At 39.5% G+C, this 20,492-nt stretch overlaps 1 protein-coding gene across 4 annotated transcripts in view; it reads left to right on the plus strand.

Moving 5' to 3' along the window:
• The window catches only part of ZNF678 (zinc finger protein 678), a 98,013-nt gene that overhangs the window by 22,567 nt on the left and 54,954 nt on the right, over nt 1-20,492 (plus strand). The window contains exon 2 of one of the 4 annotated variants that reach the window (XM_031004768.3): nt 17,916-18,008. The exons of the other annotated variants lie outside the window; for them this stretch is intronic. Coding sequence (XP_030860628.2) covers nt 17,916-18,008 — 93 coding nt within the window. The remainder of the gene's footprint in view (nt 1-17,915; nt 18,009-20,492) is intronic. 4 annotated transcript variants of the gene reach the window in all.

The raw sequence follows: 20,492 nt of genomic DNA on the forward strand, positions 1-20,492 counted from the left end.
TTGTCAGCTATTTGTCTTTTATTGCGTACTCCAGGCACAATATTTTAATTAATCATTTTTTCACAGAACATTGGAGGGCACTCTTTGTTGTTGCTGTTGTTGTTTTGTTTGTTTGTTTTTTTTCTTTAAGAAGGAGTCTCGCTCTGTAGCCCAGGCTGTAGTGCAGTGGCGCGATCTTGGCTCACTGCAACCTCTGCCTCCCGGGTTCAAGCGATTCTCCTGCCTCAGCCTCCTGAGTAGCTGGGATTACGGACCCGCGCCACCACCTCCGGCTAATTTTTGTATTTTTAGTATTTTGTATTTTAGTTTCACCATGTTGGTCAGGCTAGTCTCCAACTCCTGACCTCGTGATCCCCCGCCTTGGCCTCCCAAAGTGCTGGGATTACAGGCGTGAGCCACCACGCCTGGCCTGTTGTTTTTTCCCTACCCGGCTTTTTTTTTGTTGAGTTGGAGTCTCGCTCTGTTGCCAGGCTGGAGTGCAGTGGTGTGATCTCGGCTCACTGCAACCACCGCCTCCTGGGTTCAAGCGATTCTCCTGCCTCAGCATCCCAAGTAGCTGGGACTACAGGCGTGCGCCACCACACCTGGCTAATTTTTGTATTTATAGTAGAGACGGGGTTTCACCATGTTGGCCAGGATTGTCTTGATCTCTTGACCTCGTGATCTACCCGCCTCTCCCTCCCAAAGTGTTGGGATTACAGGGGCGAGCTACCACGCCTGACTTGTTGTTTTTAAGAGGATCTTGCTCTGTCATCCAGGCTGCTGGAATGCAGTGACATTGTCATAGCTCACTGAAGCCTCCAACTCCTGGACTCAAGTGATTTTTCTGCCTCAGCCTCCTGAGTGGCTAGGCTTAAATGTGTGTGCTACCATGCCCGGCTAATTCTTTTTATTTATTTATTTTTTTTGTAGAGATTGGGTTTCGCTAGTTACCCATGCTTGTGGAACTCTTTAAAGATTCGTTTTCTGTTTGTGAAAGCAGAGAATAACCCCTTGGCACTCTATTGTAAAGAAATATTTGTGCCACTCTGCTTTTTATCTTTCCTAGGCACAGACGCCTTGTACAAAACCTTTGAAAACTTTGGAAACTTTACAGCTTGTATCCTCAGCCACTCTTTTTTATTTTTATTTATTTTTTGAGACGGAGGTCTCGCTCTGTCGCCCAGGCTGGAGCGCAGTGGCCTGATCTCGGCTCACTGCAAGCTCCGCCTCCCGTGTTCACGCCATTCTGCCTCAGCCTCCCGAGTAGCTGGGACTGCAGGCGCCCGCCACCATGCCCGGCTAGCTAAATTTTTTGTATTTTTAGTAGAGACGGGGTTTCACCGTGTTGGCCAGGATGGTCTTGATCTCCTGACCTCGTGATCCGCCCACCTCAGCCTCCCAAAGTGCTGGGATTACAGGCGTGAGCCACCGCGCCCGGCTCCTCAGCCACTCTTATCCTAGTCCTGAATTTCAGAATTGTCTGGGAATGGCCCAAGATGCCCACAGTGGCTATGTCTCTTGGAGTATCTAGTGAATTTTGGTTCCTGGGTTTTTTCCTCCGAGAGGACAGCCTATGGCATGGAGATGGAGCCTCTCAGTGAAGCAGCTGGATGTCCTGGGGCTGAGAGAAGTCTTCTGGTACACCCTTTACCTAAAAAGCTAACCCCTTAGACATTCTCCCCCAACCCCCAATTTCATTGCCTGGAGACACATCAGTGGTGTTGGGAAAAGACAGAAATAATTCCTGCCCTCTGGATTCTCAGACTTGTGAAGGGAGAAAAACTAGTCCAAAGGACAAGCAATAACTACTCCAGTGAGCTGGTGCGAGAACATGCAAAGCAAAACATCCCTGGGGCACACCGTGAGGCACAGTGCAGTGTCTCCAGACAGAATGGTCAGTGAGCACTTCAGTGAGCAGAATGAGGGGTGGGAGAATGTCCCAAATTATAGGATAGCCTGACTTGACGCTTGAGTCAGATGTGTCTGTGTTCCAGGTAGCACTGCTTCTCCCTGAGTTTGTCACCTTAAAAAGATTTGTTCACTTATTTCATCATCAGTTTTTTATTAAGTATATATTACACTTTATCAGTAGAGTTTGAAAGGTTAGAAGATATTTACAAAGGGTATGAAAGTGGTGAATTCTAGGAAAAAATATGTAGTCATATATTTCATTTGTTAAAAAACTCATTTACCTTTTTCTTCATCAGAGTGAGTGTAGTAAGTTTCTTAGTTCTGTTCTATTTTAAGGGTGATTTCAAACAGAATCTCAGGGCTTAAGTTTGGGAATTCTATCGGGGAGAAAAATAGGAAACATCTCTTTTTCATTATGCCTATAGGAAACTCACTTTCACAAGACAATATGGTAGATTAATTGGTAAATTATATAGATTCATGAAACATCAGTTCCTCTTTTTTACAGGGTGGATAATTTGTGACATTAAATGTTCTGTATTTAATTATCTGGACATCCAAATTCAATGCTAAGTTTTAGGAGATGGGACATGGCTCCTCTTAGAAGGGTTCACATTTAGTAAGTGTTTCCTAAATGATCTGTTATAGAAATATTTAATTGACGTTTTTGTTATCTGAAAGGAATAGACACTTTTGCCTTTCCTTTTGAAATATAAAATGTAAGTGTCTTACAATTTTATTCCCTTTTATAAACACTGTCTTTGAGTGATTTTGCTGAATTCTTCAAACTGGGCATTTTCTCATTTAAAACTAAATGAATAGCCCTGACTGGAAAGTAGAAGTCTGAGCCCAGTGACTCTAAGTTAAGGCCAATCTTGAGCCTGCAAAAGAAGGTCATTGAAGGCCCAGTTAGTTCTTCCTGCAGGAGCCACCTCCTGCAGGTGTCCCAGCCTGCTCACACAAGCGCGGAAGAGCCCTGTGCATTGAGAGAAGCTACAGATCTCCTGGAAAGTGGGAGATCCATAGGCAGATGCAAATGGGGTTGGGTTGGAAGACGGGTTCAGAAGCTCTTTCTGAGGATAAATTTCATTGTCCTGGGCTGTTTCTAGACTTTGTCAAATAAAGCTAATTTATATTTACATAAAAAGTTACTTAATTCTTTTTTTTTTTGATTTTTTATTTTTATTTTTTTTATTTTTTTCTCCAGAATTTTTCTTTATTTTCCATTGTAGTTTGGGTGATTTTTTTAAATTATTATTATACTTTAAGTTTTAGGGTACATGTGCACAATGTGCAGGTTAGTTACATATGTATACATGAAAAGTTACTTAATTCTAAAGGAGTATTGCAACGGGAAAAATACCAACTATATCTGCAGTCATCTGAAATGTTAGGCAGAAAAGGGCTTTATTTAAAGGGGAACACACAAAACTAGAAAGAATGTGGGAAGGGGAGGACAGGATGAAAGGTGCCAAAATTAGATCCTAGATCAGAGAATGTTTCACCCTGAGGTCAGCCTGTGTTTAGGAGGGGCATAAAGAGGAATTGTTTGTTGGCTCAGGCTGAGTGTGCGTCAAAGTTCAGGGGCCTGTTGGAGAGAGAGAAGCTAACCCATTTATGCCTAGTGTTCCATTATTGGAGCACTAAGCTCGTGGGAGTTATTTATACTTCCTACTGCTAGATGACCCTACTGCTCAGGGTCATCACCATGGTCTGATTTTTCACACACAAAAAAATTTGCCACCTCCAGCATAAATGGGTTAAGCGGTGGTTGGTGAACAAGTACTTTTTTTTTTTTTCTTTTTTTTTTTTTTTTACCACTAAAGAGAATTGTTCAGGTGATTGTTTATGAGACAAAAATGGGAATTTGCAATCCGTGTCTGGCTTTGTAATAGGTTAAAAAAAAAGGGAGCATCATCTAAGTCAAAATGAGAAGAGTGTTTCTTTTCATTCAGCTGTTCTTTGAGAACATAAAGGATGGGGAATTTCTTCAATCACATGCATTTACCAGGATTGCCTACCCACCCAATCTGCTCCTGCCACTTTCCTTTGCTGTATACAGATCTTTCATTTGGCTGTTTTGAGATGTACTTTCATGACAAACTGGTACATGTTTTGCTGAGTTCTGTGAGGAGTTCTGTCAAATTATTGAACTTGAGTATGGGGTTATGGGAGTCCCAGAGTTACAGGCAGTCACTCAAGAAGTATAGGTGGGTCCCTGGTGCATGTGACTGGCCTCTGTAGTGGGGGCAGTGATGTGGGACTGAGGCCTGGCCTTGCAAGGTCTGTGCAAACTGAGTGGTGTCAGTATTGAATTGTTGAACAACCAGTGGTGTTGGAGAATTGGTTGGTGTTCAGGAAACTCCACACCTCTGGTGTCAGAAGTTTTGTCAAAAGTGCAGGAGCGGCAGCTGGAGGCAGATGCCCTTTCTTAGCGAAGGGAGGCTCTGTTCTGTACACAGGCTGTCACACTGCACTGTCCTGTGATTCCAGGTGTCCTCCCAAGATGAGAGGGGACTGAGGACTTAGAGGTGTTGCTGGAGTGCAATCATAGCTAACTGCAACCTGGAAATCTTGGGCTCAAGGACTTCCTGCCTCACCCTCTGGAATAACTAGGACTACAGGCATATACTACCATGCCTGGCTAATTTGTAAAGTTTTTGTAGAGACAGGGTCTCAGTATGTTGTCCAGACTGGTCTTGAACTCCTGGCCTCAAGGTTGCTTTCTACCTCAGCCTGCCAAGGTGCTAAGATTATAGGTGTGAACCCCCATGCCTGACCGGGACAACTTAATATGTATTTTTTCTTCTGCTTCTTAAAATATATGCAATTTTTTTTTACCAGCTAAATAAATTTGAATCATTCTTTTTAACTCATGGTTGTCTTTATCTAAGACCTGGATTCTGTTGCATCGTTTTTTGTTTGTTTTTTGATTTGGCAGAAATTTATTGTTTTTAAAATTTTTAAAGTTGATTAAGAGCACGCAAAAGTTGAGCCCAAAGAATAGATCTTTCACCACATTGGTTAAATTTATTGCTAAGAAATCTATTATTTTGTTGCTATTGTAAATGAGTTTTTTTTACTGGTTTATTGCTACTCTGTATAAACAAAACTGATATTTGTATGTTAATTGTATATTCTGCTACTTTACTGAATGCATTTATTAGTTTAAGCTATTTCTTGGTGGACTATTTATGATTTTACATATATAAGATTATGCCATCTACAAACAGTGACTTTTTTTCTTCTTTTCAATTTTGATCTTCTACGTTTTCTTGCTTAATTATTCTACGTAGGACTTCCAGTTCTATGTTCAAATAGAACCATTAGAATGGTCATAATATAGACTTGCATTGGTGTTTGTGCATTTGAAGGAGCAAACACCTCTTTTCATTTTTATAAACTGGTTTCTGTAGGTAAAGGTCTTCATCTTTTGGGTCTCAAGCCTGATGAGATCTTTTCTGGGCTTGCAGTAAAAAGGGTTGTAGCTGGGTCACAAGGTTGCTGCCAAATCTGGAGTGGGTTTTACCTTTAGTGGGCTTATTACCAGGAGCACGTGTGGTTGTGAGTCCTGTCATGTTTTTGGGCAGACTGGATTGTCTTCAGGACTTTCTGTGGAGCAGGCACTAGGTCAGGGTTCTGCTATATGGTGGGCCTAATACCAGATGCGTGGATGAGTGTGGCTCCCACTGAGTACCTAGCAAGGTTTCCCCAGGTTATCTACAAACAGTGACTTTTGAACTGTTTTGTGTGGGTCACTAGTATGATGCCCTCAGCTTTTTTCTTATTCCTCATGATTGGTTTAGCCATTCAGTATTTCTTGTAGTTCTATGTACATTGTAGGCTTGCCTTTTCTGTTACTATGAAAAGTGGCACAGGAATTGTGATAGGGATTTGAGTTAACTTACAGATTGCTTTGGATAATATGACACTTCATTAATCAAAGGGCCTGTCTTCTCAAAGTGACTCTTCTTGATCTTGGGTTTTAGCACAGTTTCCTAATGCCCTGTATCCCAAAGCTCACTGTACTGTCCAGGCTGTTCTTGAACTCCTGGCCTGAAGCAGCCCTCCTGCCTCAGTCTCCTGAATGGAGGAGATTACTGTCATGAGCCACTGTGCCTGGCTCTCTCATAAAGTTACTTTGGTTGATGGATAGCTGACTAGTTTTTTTTTTTTTTTTTTTTTGCTGCAAGGGAATATAAAAGTAGGGAACTCCTATTCCATCATCTTGATAATGTCACTGTCTCCATACATTTCTGCCTTATTTTGTTCTCCTGTATGTTTGTGTGTTATTTTAGGTTCAAACATTAAGAACAACATGGTAGAATTTATACATTGTGTAAAAAGTAAATTAGATAGCTAGTAGGTACCCTATATATATTATAATATTCACCTGTAAGATTAAGTTTACTGCAGACAAAAGGGCTCATTGAGATTTTCATCCACTTTTTTCAACCTCTGTCCAAACTATAATATAGTTTATGCCCAAATTTTTATCAGTTACTCTTAACCATATTTCACAAAATTTGTATTTTTTAAATTTAGAAATGTGAGGCTATTATTTGCTTTTAAAGGCTGTATTACAGGTTATTTATTTTGTAAAATAATAGTATCAATGTATTAGTAATATAAATAGTTATTTGTAGTGTAAATACTTATTCATTAAAATTTTCACATTAGAGAATTTTCTTAATTATTGTAGTGCATTTTCTGTAAAATTGTACTGCCATACATCACAGGCCAATGATTCAGAATGCCTGGTCTTCACAGATGCACAGTCACATATGAACATTGTAGTTATTTAGAAAAATTCTTTTCTAGTGTTGTATCCATGTTCCAAACAAGATTTTATGGGTAAATGTTTCTCTCATTCTAGTTTTACAGTTCCATGTTAACTGTATTTTTATTTTAGGGTAGGTTCCTTGACATCAGTTTATTGTATTCTTGGTTTTACCTAAGCATTATTTTGGATGACAATGTACAGCTTTTTATGTACAGTTTATGTCAATTTGCAGTTTAATTGCAATATGAATTAGCCATATGTGTATTCACAATTCAATTTAAGTTCAACAGAGTTAATGAAAACTAAGCAAACTAATGTTACATGATAAAGCCCCAGTCAGCTGTCTTATACTTAAGCAAATACACCGAATAATAGTTTGTAGCTTTATTGCTGCTTTTGTTCAAACTATGTTTTATATCCTCTGTGACCAAGGAAATTTCTGATATTGTCCTATCAGGCTAAAGAAACAAAAAGCCGGGCGCGGTGGCTCATGCCTGTAATCCCAGCACTTTGGGAGGCCGAGGCGGGCGGATCACGAGGTCAGGAGATCGAGACCATCCTGGCTAACATGGTGAAACCCCGTCTCTACTAAAAATACAAAAAATTAGCTGGGTATGGTGGCGGGTGCCTGTAGTCCCAGCTACTCAGGAGGCTGAGGCAGGAGAATGGCGTGAACCCGGGAGGCAGAGCTTGCAGTGAGCCAAGATTGCACCACTGCACTCCAGCCTGGGCAACAGAGCGAGACTCCGTCTCAAAAACAAACAAACAGACAGTGATTATACTTTCAAGTGGCAGTTTATCCCAGATACTCCATATGTAGACAACTATGCTCATATTTGTTTGTTTTAATAAGGCTGTGGTCCAAAACCTTACGTTTTTATAGAAATTAAAGCTTTTCAGTTCCATTCTAAAGAAAGGACAGCCCCATGATCTAAATCCAAAGGTGATGGCTTAGAGTGAGGACCATTTCTTGTTGACATGGAGATGGTTGAGCTGGTCTACAATAAATCTATGGGAGAGGCAGGTTGTGATGACTTGGAAGTGTTGGCTGCCTTCATGGTCTCAAAGTTCTTTGCCAAGTTCACCTCAGCAGTGCTGTACTGTTCTGCTGTCAGATTGGGAATGCTTGGCCAGTAGTGGTTCTCTGCATGGTCCAAAACTGCGGATGCTTCCTTGATACACTGCCTGCCAGAAATGCAATTGTAGCAAAGGAGGTCGGTAAGGGGACAGAAGCTAGCTGGCCACTGCCTGGTGGGGAAGAGCGATGGGCACCCAATCCTAGCTCACATGCCAAGTGCCATCCTCATCCCAGTACCCAGGGGTGTCTCCCATAATGGGCACTGCCTGGCCTTATGTAAATAGAGAGCTCAGCTAAGGCCTAAAGTTGTAAAGGGGCCTTTCCGGAGCCCCAAGTGTGCTGGACAACTCACTAGCCATGGAAAGAGCCTGGTTCCTTGTGGCCGCAGAGAGGCAATGATTGCTGCATGCCCACATTGCAAGGCCTTCTGGAGTCTTCATGTGAGAGTTCAGCTCTGGCAACAGAGGACGTTTCCGGTATTAGAGATTCTCAGTGTCTGGCAGGTGGGAAACTGATTGATGGCATCTGCTGGCTTCTAGAGCACTGCCTGGCGGTCCTTATCTGTGGGCCCCAGCCAAGGCACTTCAGAAAGCTTGATCTCTGGCTAGCATTCTGGACTGCGAGACAGCCTGGCTACAGCTAGCGCTGGATGGAGAGAGTAGAGTGTGGTGAGGTGGGAACAGTGTGCAATCTGCCGCGTGGCATGGGGTTTCTTGTGATTCTGAACTACCCAGGTGCGGTGACAAGAAGGCAATCAGGGAGTGGAAACAGTCCGACTCACACACATGGTTATTTATTGTCAGTGGAGAGAAGTTCATTGAAGGAGATACAGCGTGGGGGTGGTGCATTAACGTAATTCTCAGGGCTGAAAATGCCACCTTTTAATAATTTTTGTCTTAGGACCCCACAAATGTGTCATTGTCTGTTTTTAATTCCATGTACAAACATAGTGCTCTCCTCAAATAATGAAAGTAGCACTATTATTATATTGGGAAGAGTGCGGCAGCACTTATGAATAAAAGCCCATTGACAGATTGAGCTTATAATGCATACACTAATTTATTCATGATATGATTTCAGGTCATGCATAATGTGTGCTTGTTAATAAAAATATGAATTTAAAAAATTAAACAGTTTCTCTTAAAATGCAGCTATTTTAGCATTGCTCTTTACATTATACCTAACATATATAAGGGTTTTTGACTCACACAGATGGTCCACAGTTTTAGTAAATGTCTATTTTTTCCCAGTAAACCGTATTCTTAATACAAATGTTAGCACTCAGTACTGCTTTTTATTTTTATTTTTTATTTGTAACTTTTAAGTTCAGGGGTACATGTGCGGGTTTGTTACATAGGTAAGCTCGTGTCATGGGAGCTTGTTGTACAGATTATTTCATCATCCAGGTATTAAGCCTAGTATTCATTAGTTATTTTTTCTGATTCTCTCCCTCCTCCCACCTCTACCATCAGATAAGTCCCGGTGTCTTTTGTTCCTTTCCATGTGTCCATGTGTTCTCATCATTTAGCTTCCACTTACAAGTGAGAATATGCAGTATTTGTTTTTCTGTTCCTGTGTTATTTTGCTAAGGATAATGGCCTTCACCTCCAATCAGGTTCCTGCAAAGGGCATGATCTCATTCTTTTTTATGGCTGCCTAGGATTTCATGGTGTATATGTACCACACTTTCTTTATTCAAGCTATTATTGATGGGCATTTAGGTTGACTCCATGTCTTTGCAATTGTGAATAGTGCTGCAGTGAACATATACATGCGTTTGTCTTTATAATAGAATGATTTATATTCCTTCAGGTAATACCCAGTAATGAGATAGCTGGGTCAGATGGTATTTCTGTTTTTAGTTCTTTGAGGAAGCACCACACTGTCTTCCACAATAGCTGAACTAATTTACACTCCCACCAACAGTGTATAAGGGTCTTTTTCTCTGCAACTGTGCCAGCATTTGTTACTTTTTGACTTTCTGATAATAGCCATTCTGACTGGTGTGAGATGGTATGTCATTGTGGTTTTCATTTGCATTTCTCTAATGATCAGTTATGTTGAGCATTTTGAAATATGATTTTTGGTTGCATGGATGTTTTCTTTTGAAAAGTGTCTGTTCATTTCCTTTGCCCACTTTTTAATGGAGTTGTGTTTTGGTTTTTTTTAAGTTCCTTATAGATGTTGGATATTAGACCTTTGCCAGGTGCATAGTTTGCAACAGTTTTCTCCCATTCTGTAGGTTGTCTGTTCCTCTGTTGATATTTTTCTTTTCTGGGTAGAAGCTCTTTAGTTTAATTAAATCCCATTTGCCAATTTTGCTTTTGTTGAAATTGCTTTTGGCGCCTTTGTCATGAATTCTTGGCCCATTTCTATGTCCTGAATGATACTGCCTAGGTTGTCTTCTGGGGCTTTTATAGTTTTGGGTTTTACATGTAAGTGTGCTATCCCTCTTAAGTTAATTTTTGTGCATGATGTAAGGAAGGGGTCCAATTTCAATCTTCTGCAAACGGCTAGCCAGTTATCCCAGTAACATTTATTAAATAGGGAATCTTTTCCCCATTGCTTATGGGGTTTTTTGTTGTTGTTGTTGTTGTTGTGATATAGTCTCACTCTGTTGCCCAGACTGGAGTGCAGTGGCACCCATTGCTTATTTTTATCAGGTTTGTCGAAGATCAAATAGTTGTATAGTTGTAGGTGTGCAGCCTTATTTCTAGGTTTTCTATTCTGTTCCATTGGTATATGTGTCTGTTCCAATACCATGCTGTTTTGGTTATTGTAGCCCTGTAGTATAGTTTGAAGTTGGGTAGCATGATGCCTCCAGCTTTGTTCTTTTTGCAAGGGATTGCCTTGGCTATTCAGGCTATTTTTTGGGTCTATATGAATTTTAAAATAGTTTTCTCTAGTTCTGTGAAGCGTCTCTTTGGTAGTTTAATAGAAATAGCATTGAATCTATAAATTGTTTTTGGGCAGTATGGCCATTTTTACAATACTGATTTTTTTTCTATCTTAAGCATGGAATGTTTTTCCATTTGTTTGTGTTGTCTAATTTTTTGAGCAGCATTTTATAGTTCTCCTTGTAGAGATCTTTCACCTTCCTAGTTAGCTGTATTTCTAGGGATGTTACTCTTTTTTGTGGCAGTTGTGAGTGGGATTGTGTTATTTGGCTCTTGGCTTGGCTGTTGTTGGTATATGGCAATGTTAGTTATATTCACACGTTGATTTTGTATCCCGAGACTTTACTGAAGTTGTTTGTCAGCATAGGGAGATTTTGGGGCGAGACCGTGAGATTTGTTAAGTATAAGATCATGTCATCTGCAAACAGGTATAGTTTGACTTCCTGTCTTCCTATTTGCATGCCCATTATTTTTTTCTCTTGCCTGATTGCCCTGGCCAGGACTTCCATTACTATGTTGAATAGGAGTGGTGAGAGAAGGCATCCTTGTCTTGTGCCAGTTTTCAAGGAGAATGCTTTGAGCTTTTGCCCATTCAGTATGATATTGGCTGTGGATTTCTTGTATATGGCTCTTATTATTTTGAGGTATGTTCCTTCAATATCTAGTTTATTGAGAGTTTTAATCATGAAGCGTTGTTGAATTTTATTGAAGGCCTTTTCTGCATCTATTGAGATAATCATGTTATTTTTGTCTATAGTTCTGTTTATGTGATAGATCACATTTATTGATTTCCATATGTTGAACTAAACTTGCATCCCGGGGATAAAGCCTAGTTGATCATGGTGTATAAGCTTTTTGATGTGCTGCTGGATTCAGTTTGCCAGTATTTTGTTGAGGCTGAGGTTTTTGCATTGATGTTCATCAAAAGTATCAGCCTGAAGTTTTCTTCTTTTGTTCTGCCTCTGCCAGGTTTTGGTATCAGGATGATGCTGGCTTCAGAGAATGTGTTAGGGAGCAGTCCCTTCTCCTCAAGTTTTTGGAAGGGTTTCAGCAGGAATGGAACCAGCTGTTCTTTGTACATCTGGTAGAATTCAGCTGTTAATTTGTCTTGTCCTGTGCTGCTTTTTGGTTGGGAAGATACTACTCAATTTCAGAGCTCACTATTTGTCTGTTCAGGGTTTGAATTTATTCCTAGTTCAGTCTGGGGAGGGTGTGTGTGTCCAGGAATGTATCCATTTCCTCTAGATTTTCTAGTTTATGTGCATAGAGGCATACATAATATTTTCTAATGGTTGGTTGTATTTCTGTGGCATCAGTGGTAATATCCCCCTTGTCGTTTTCTATTATATTTATTTGAATCTTTTCTCTTTTTTACTTTATTAGGCTAGCTCATGGTCTATTTTATTAATTAAAAAGAAAATGCCTCCAGGATTTGCTGATGTTTTGAATTGTTTTTCATGTCTCAGATTTCTTCAGTTCAGCTCTGATTTTGGTTATGTCTTGCCTTCTGCTAGCTTTGGGATTTGTACTTGGTTCTCTAGTCATTTTAGTTGTGATGTTAGGTTGTTAATTTGAGATCTTTCTAACTTTTTGATGTTGGCATTTAGTGTTATAATTTTCCATCTTAGCACTGCCTTAGCTGTGTCTTAGAGATTCTGGTATGTTGTATCTTTATTCTCATTAGTTTCAAAGAACTTCCTGACTTCCACCTTAATTTTATTATTTGCCCAAAAGTCATTCAGAAGCAGATTATTAAATTTCCATGTAATTATATGGTTTTGAATGGTTTTGAGTGAATTTCTTAGTCTTGATTTTTAGTTTGATTGTCTTGTGGTCTGAGAGATTGTTATGATTTCAGTTGTTTTGCATTTCCTAAGGAATGTCTTTCTTCTGATTATGTGATTGATTTTACAGTATGTGCCATGTGGCTATGAGAAGAATATGTATTTTGTTGGTTTTGGGTGTACAGTTCTGTGGATATCTATCAGGTCCATGTGATCCAGTGCTGAGTTCAAGTCCTGAATATCTTTGTTTATTTTCTGTCTCAAAGATCTAATACTGTCAGTGGGGTATTAAAGCCCCCTACTATTACTGTGTGGGAGTCTAAATTTCTTTGAAGGTCTCTAAGAACTTGCTTTATGAATCTGTGTGCTTCTGTGCTGAGTGCATGTGTATTTAGGATAGTTAGATATTCTTATTGAATTGAATCTTTTACTATTATGTAATGCCCTTCTTTGTCTTTTTTGATCTTTGTTGGTTTAAAATCTGTTTTGTCAGGAACTAGGATTGCAAACCTTGCTTTTTTCTGTGTTTTATTTGCTTGGTAGATTTTCCTCCATCCCTTTATTTTTAGCCTACATGTATCATTGTGTGTGAGATGGGTCTCTTGAAGACAGCATACCAGTGGGTCTTGGTTCTTTATCTATCTTGACATTCTGTGTCTTTTTATTGGGGCATTTAGTCCATTTCCATTTAAGGTTAGTATTAAAATGTATGGTTTTGATCCTGCCATCATGATGGTAGCTGTTTATTTTGCAGACTTGTTCATGTGGTTGCTTTATAGTGTCACTGGTCTGTGTACTTCAGTGTGTTTTTGTAGTGGCTGGTAACAGTCTTTTCTCTCCATATTAAGTGCTTTTTTCAGGAGTTTTTGTAAGGCAGATCTGGTGGTAATCCATTCCCTCAGCATTTGCTTGTCTTAAAAGGATCTTATTTCTTTTTTGCTTATGAATCTTAGTTTGGCCAAATATGAAATTCTGGGATGGAATTTCTTTTCTTTAAGAATGTCGAATATTGGTCCCCAGTCTCTTCCGGCTTTTAAGATTTCTGTTGAGAGGTCCACTTTTAGTCTGATGGGCTTCCCTTTGTAGGTTACCTGACCTTTCTCTCCAGCTGTCTTTAACATTTTTCCTTTTATTTCAACCTCAGAGAATCTGATGATTATGTGTCTTAAAAGATGATCTTGTTTTGATGTGTCTTACTGGTGCTTTCTGCATTTTTTGAATTTGAATGTTGCCCTTTCTAGCTATGTTGGGAAAGTTTTTGGATGACATCCTGAAATACGTTTTCCAACTTGCTTTCATTCTCCCCATTTCCTTCAGGGACACCAATGAGTCTTAGATTCATTCTCTTTACATAACATAATATATCTTGGATGTTTTATTTGTTCCTTTTAACTCTTTTTTTTACACTATTCTTGTCTGATTGTCTTATTTTAGAAAGTCAGTCTTTAAGCACTGAGATTCTTTTCTCCATTTGGTGTATTCTGCTATTAATACTTGTCATTGCATTACAAAATTCTTGGAATGGGTTTTTTAGTTCTGTCACATCAGTTATGTTCTTTTCTATACTGGCTATTTTGTCTGTCAGCTCTTGCATTGTTTTGTCATGATTTTTAGCTTTCTTGCATTAGGTTTCAATATATGCCCGTAGCTCAGATGATCTTCATTTCTATCCATATTCTGAATCCTATTTCTGTCATTTCAGTGATCTCAGCTTGGTTCAGAACCCTTCCTGGAGAGGTGACACAGCCGTTTGGAGGAAAGAAAGCACTCTAGCTTTTTGGGCATTCAGGATTCTTGCACTGATTGTTTCTCATCTTTGTTAGTTTATCTACCTTCAATATTTGAGGTAGCTGACCTTTGGATGTGCTTTCTTCTTCTTCTTCTTCTTTTATTATATTTGATTGCCATGAGAATTTGATTGTGGTAAAATGTGGATTCAGCCAACTGGTTTTGTTTCTGGCAGATTTTAGGGGGCCAGCACTCAGTTCCCAAATCTTGGACTTTGTGCTCTCTGGGAGACTTGTATTGAACCTTGTTTGTTTTCTGGCACCTGGAGGTTTGGAATCCACTGCACTGTATGTATGGTGGGGGGTGAGGTGCAGCAGCTGCAGCAGAGTGCTAGTGGGTGCTGGGGTGCTTGCCATGCTACAGGCATTCATTGGAATGGTGAAGGCAATACAGCTGGGGGTTAGGAGTGGCGGGAGTCCCTGTTGCAGAGTGTGTGTGCCATTGTGCTGGAGGTGGTGTTGGCTTAGGGCCAGGGTGCTAGTGGTGCAGGTCTGGGTGCTTAATCGGCGCCCTACAAGCAGGAGTGATTGCTCAGGGGAGGACCTGCTGTTCTCTGTGCAGTGTTAGTGCAAGGGTAGGGTGCAAGTGTGGGTAGGGCTTGCTGGCTCTGTGCCTGCCACGGCTGAATCTGCAATGGTGGTTGGTGGGGGGTCCACCAGCACAGGTGGGCAATGAAAGTAAAACCTGCCCGTATAGACATGCACCAGCAAAGTGATGTGGGAAGTTACCGTGGCCCTGGGGGAAGCTGCAGTATGGGGAGGGAACAGACAGGCTTGTGCATGGTCATAGGGGTCATCTTGCTGGAGCTCTTCACCAGTCGGGCATAGTGCATCAGTGCAAAAGCTACAGTGTGGGCCCCCAGGACACCCAAGACTGCCCTGCAAGCAGACATGGCCAGGCTGGGGCCCCAGGATAGGCCAGCAGACCAAGGGATGCTCAGGTCAGACCAGCGCCATCTGATAGGCAAGACAGCCCTGTGGAGATCAGATCTGACAGTTCCCCTGGACTGCTAAAGTCTCCTACTGGAGCAAGTTGAGCCTGTGGGGATGGTTGGCCAAGTCCACACTTCACTACAGATGCTTCTTTATCAAACCCTTTGGGCTCTGCATCAGCTGGCTTGCTATCTCTACCAAGTAGGGGTTGCAGCTCTAAGGGACAGCAGCTCTCCCTGCTAACTCAAGTGTCTCTGGTGGTTGAGGGGTCTCTTCCTGCTCGGGGTTCCAGAGGCCTATGAGAGTGGATTGCTTCTTGACAGTTCAGCTTGTTCTCCTGGAGCTGTTGTGGTCCAACAATGAGTCCCGGTGTACAGTAGCCCCATGCATTGTTTCCAGCTTTCTGCCGCTTCAGACCAGCTTCTGTGTCTTCCCTCTGTCCACTCTCAGCGCCTTTCCTCTGAAGATCTGTTAAAAGCATACCTGTCATCTCAGTCCCTCTGTGAGAGCTGTTCTACCTGGCTGCATCTGGTTGGCTATCTTGCCCTCCCCTGCTGCTTTTTAAAATAAAGCAAAATTGACTTTCATTAGTCATACTTTCACCTTTAATACTAAAGCAAATGCTATAAAATTGAAGTTATTCAAACCTAAATATTTTTGACAGAAATTATATCCATATTTCTGGAAAAGCTGTTAATGTCCTGATACACAGTGAATTTTTGTTATCATTACTTTTGATGCCTGTATGAAACTAAGGACTTCCTTGAGTCTCTAGTCTTTCTGTCAAGAACATTGACATCATTCTTTTATGAGGAATGAAAGTACATGATAATTTATCTAACTTCTAAGTCTATTTAGGCCAAAAATTACCACAAAAGGCCAGGCACGGTGGCTAATGCCTGTAATCTCAGCACTTTGGGAGGCCGAGGCAGGCGGATCATCTGAGGTCGGGAGTTCTAGACCAGCCTGACCAACATGGAGAAACCCCGTCTCTACTAAAAATACAAAATTAGCCAGGCGTGGTGGTGCATGTCTGTAATCCCAGCTACTTGGGAGGCTGAGGCAGGAGAATTGCTTGAACTCAGGAAGCGGAGGTTGCAGTGAGCTGAGATCGCGCCTTTGCACTCCAGCCTCAAGAACGAAACTCCCTCTCAAAAAAAAAAAAAATTTACCACAGAAAATTGATAAATTAATATTGCAAGAGTGATACACTTAGAGTATGGACTTCTATATAAAGGTCATGTACAATTTTCATTGGATAATTTTCAAAGTCTTCAATATGAATGCTGAAATGAAAAAGGTTTAATAAATATGAAGAAAAGGAGGAAAAAGAATAGAAAATGTAGTATGGTTTCTTAGAAATATAAAATCCTTATAGAGATTTATTTATAATTTGTATCCTGTCAATTGCTAAGAAAGGTATTAGGGCTTGTCATTAAAATTATATTGAAGTATATTATACATATGTAAATATACATAAGTTATAAGTATATAGCTTGATAAATGTTACAAAATTCTGCAACATACCTAGGTAACTAGACCTCAGTTCAAGAAGGAGAGCATTAAAAAGAGGAATAAAGAAAGGAAAGAAGGAAGGAAGGAAGGGAGGAAAAGAAAGAAAGGAAAAATTAAAGGAAACATGGATTACTAGAAATCTAGATGCCCTCTTGTAGTTTCTGCCTATCCACCAAGTGAAAACATTACCCTGATTTCTAAAACCATTAAGTAGTTTTGTCTATTTATGAACTTTATGGTCATAAAATGTGTACTCTTTATGATTGGCTTCGTTCACTCAACATTCTTAGTGGCACATTGCTTCTTTTTCATCCATAATCTAATCTATCTATACTTATTGCTGTATTGTATTCCATTGTATAAAATCAACTTGTATTGTTGATAAAATTTCAATTGTGTCTAGTTTGGGACTATTATGAATACTCTTGCTTTGAACTTTTTAGTGCATGTCTTTGTTGCCAAGGTAGTCACATTTCTGTATGCTAGAGACCTAGAAAAAGTGCTAGATTATAGGTTATGCATATGTTCAGCTTTAGTATATACTGCCAAATGGTTTTCTAATGTGGTCCTTACAATTTACATTTCCACCAGCAGTGCATGAGAGTTTCATTTGTTGTACATCTTGGCAAACATTCGGTATGTTTTCTTTTTTCATTTTAATTATTTTGGTGGCTATGTAACTGAACTGCATTGAGATATAATTTGCATTTCCTTGATAACTAATAAAGTTGATGTCATTTTATATGTTTAATGGTCATCTGAAGGTAATTTTTCTTAAGTATCAGTTTAAGACTTTTGCATTGTTATATTGCATTGTCTACCTTTTTCTTATTAATTTGCAAATACTCTATACATTCTGGATACAAGTATATTGTCAGATATATACACACGCACACACACACACACACACACGAATATCTTCTTCCACTCTAGTTTTTTATTTTCTTAATTTTGATAATAATAATTTCTTAAATTGAATGTAGTCACACATCAATTTTTCTTTTTTTCTGGTTATTTTTGTTAATTAATTTGTTATTATGTATGTATATATGTGTGTGTGAGATGGGTTTTACTCTGTCACCCTTGGTGAAGTGCATTGACATTGTCATAGCTGACTGTAGCCGCAAACTTCTGGACTTCAGCAATCCTTCAATCCTTCCATCTCAGCTTCCCAGGTAGCTAGGACCACAGGGGCATGCCACCTGCCCAGCTAATTTTTTTTTTTTTTTTTTTTTTTTTTTGTAGAGATGCATTCTCACTATGTTGCCCAAGCTGGTCTTGAACTCCTTCCCTCAAGTGATTCTTCTGCCTAATCCTCCCAAAGTTCTTAGATTACAGGTATGAGCCATCACACCTGGTCCTGGTTTCTATTTTTAAAAGTTTTGCCAATTATAATACATATGTCACTCTTATGTTTTCTTCTAAGAGCTTTACAATTTTAACTTTTGCATTCAGAGCTACAGTCATCTATAATTAATTTTATGTGTGTGGCCTGAGATAAGAATCAAGATCTTTTCTGTGTGTGTGTGTGAATGTCTAATAGGCTTGGCACCACTAGTGCCAGTATAAGACATTATTTACTTACTGCACTGTCAACTTTGTCATTAATAAGTTGGTCATATATATTTTGTAAAAGTAGTTTTTAAAAGGATTATATTTTAGTTGAAGGTTAATTGGCAATTTCTGATAGGTAAAGTCTCTAGTTTTGTTTGTTCTGTTTATATTGCATTCTGGCTTTCTTACTTAGAAACCTAAAGCACTGGAACTGCCACTATAATAGCCTCCCTGTTAAGATTTTTAAACACTTGTTTTTATTTATTTTACATATTATGTATCCGTTGTTCTGACTCCTTAAAGTTGGGTCTATTATTTCTAAGTTCTATTGGTAACCTTTACATCTAATAACTGTTCACAGCATACCTGATGTCTTATTTCATGTGTGATTCAGTAGACATCCAGGCAACAAATATTATATTTATGAACCCCTACTATTAATTCTTCCTTTTCTATAATGATAACTTTGCAACAATTCAATAAGTCCATTTTAGAAAATTTCTTTTTTTTTCTTTTTTCTTTTTTTTTTTTTTTTTTTGAGACAGAGTCTTGCCTTGTTGCCCAGGCTGGAGTGCAGTGGCACAATCACAGCTCCCTGCAACGTCCACCTCCCAGGTTCAAGCAATTCTCATACCTTGGCCTCCCAAGTAGCTGGGATTACAGGCAATTCCACTTTTGATTTAACTTTGTCAGGAGTTCCTTGACCACTGTCAGAATTGATGACTCATTAGAAAAACTAAAAACACTTAGAAAAACTGTTACATTTATGGCTACAATTTATTAAATAGAAAAGATACAGATTATATTTAGGGAAAAAAAAAATAGGAGGTAGGAAAGCTTTCAAAGGAGACCAAGTGCATGCCTCCAGTTGTCCTGTCACAGTGGAGTCACACAAGCAGTACATAATTTTCCCAGTCATAATGTGACATGTGCAAAGTTTTGCCAAGTAGAGAAACCAACCAGAGTCTTGGTGTCCGAAGTATTTTGTTGGGATTCAATTGCATAGGCATGCATTGGGCACATGATTGGCTCTAGCTACTCAATCACCATTTCTACTGTAGAGATCAAACTAATACAGCATGGCCCAGAGACCCATGCATCCAAAAACAAGAGATTCACTTCCACTTATATGGTTAGAATCATATATCTGTTGCTGCCCAAGACCTCAAGTGAGCTAAGACAGTCTTTCTTATCACGTAGAATTTTCCGAGGGTGTGGAGGTTACCTTCTAGGGGCAAGTCTAGAGCCAGTTCTGAAGACCTTTAAAATGTACATGGTTGGGGAAGTCCACACCAATTGAATTAACATTTTGTTGCAGAGCTTTATACTGTCATTGGGGCAGGATATTTTATATTGAATTATTTGTTCATTTGTCACAAGGCCTAAAGCAGTCAACAGCTCACTGTTGAATGAATACATGATTTCCAGGTACCTGTTCTCAGGCATGAAAATGTACAAGGCTTAAATAGGAAAATTAATGACTACCTTGGTGATACAAGAACTTCCTTAAACGAACCGTTTATCCACTCTCCTCTCAAACTATTAATATTTAAAATATGCATAAATAAGCAAATATGACTATTAACTGAGATGAGCTAACAACTGAGAATTCTGAAAAAATCTACAGCTAGGTATTTACCTTGCTGTATCTCCAGCTAAGGCTGATCACTTTTGGCTGTCCATGTGTGAGGAACACTATTTACAAATTACATGTCAAACATGTTAAAAAATATTCCATGATACTTGTTAAAGCATGATGAGAAACACTTTATTCAGAATAATAAGATCGGTATAGACACCACTGCAGTAAGATTTTGTAGTTGGGGAGAAAGATTGTGCTCAACTCTAAATACAGACAGTATGGGTAAGTAAGAACTTATAGCCAAGGAACAGGCTAAGGGTTGATGGATGAAAACTTACTAAGAGGAAACAAGGATGAGGGGTATTCTGGTTAAAGTGACCAAACCAATTCTTGCTGGGGACAGCCAGGGTGATCAGACTTGCGGGATGGCGGACAGTGAGAAACCTTATGAAACATTGAGGCTGATCAGATATTAAGGATGAAGTGTTCTTGCTAAACTGACTTTTCAAGGTAATTTGCTACAACTGAATTTTACAAGAAAGTTTATAGATGGGCCTAGAGTAAGGTACAGAAGTCTGACAACAGCAATAACAGAACAGGAGTCACTCTGAGAGAGACTTGAAACTAGGACCTAGAATTTGAATTACTTGCTTGATAAAGAAGAGACAAATTTTTTCTATTATGTT

Source organism: Gorilla gorilla, chromosome 1 (assembly GCF_029281585.2).
Source record: "Gorilla gorilla gorilla isolate KB3781 chromosome 1, NHGRI_mGorGor1-v2.1_pri, whole genome shotgun sequence".
Classification (NCBI taxonomy): Eukaryota; Metazoa; Chordata; class Mammalia; order Primates; family Hominidae; genus Gorilla; species Gorilla gorilla.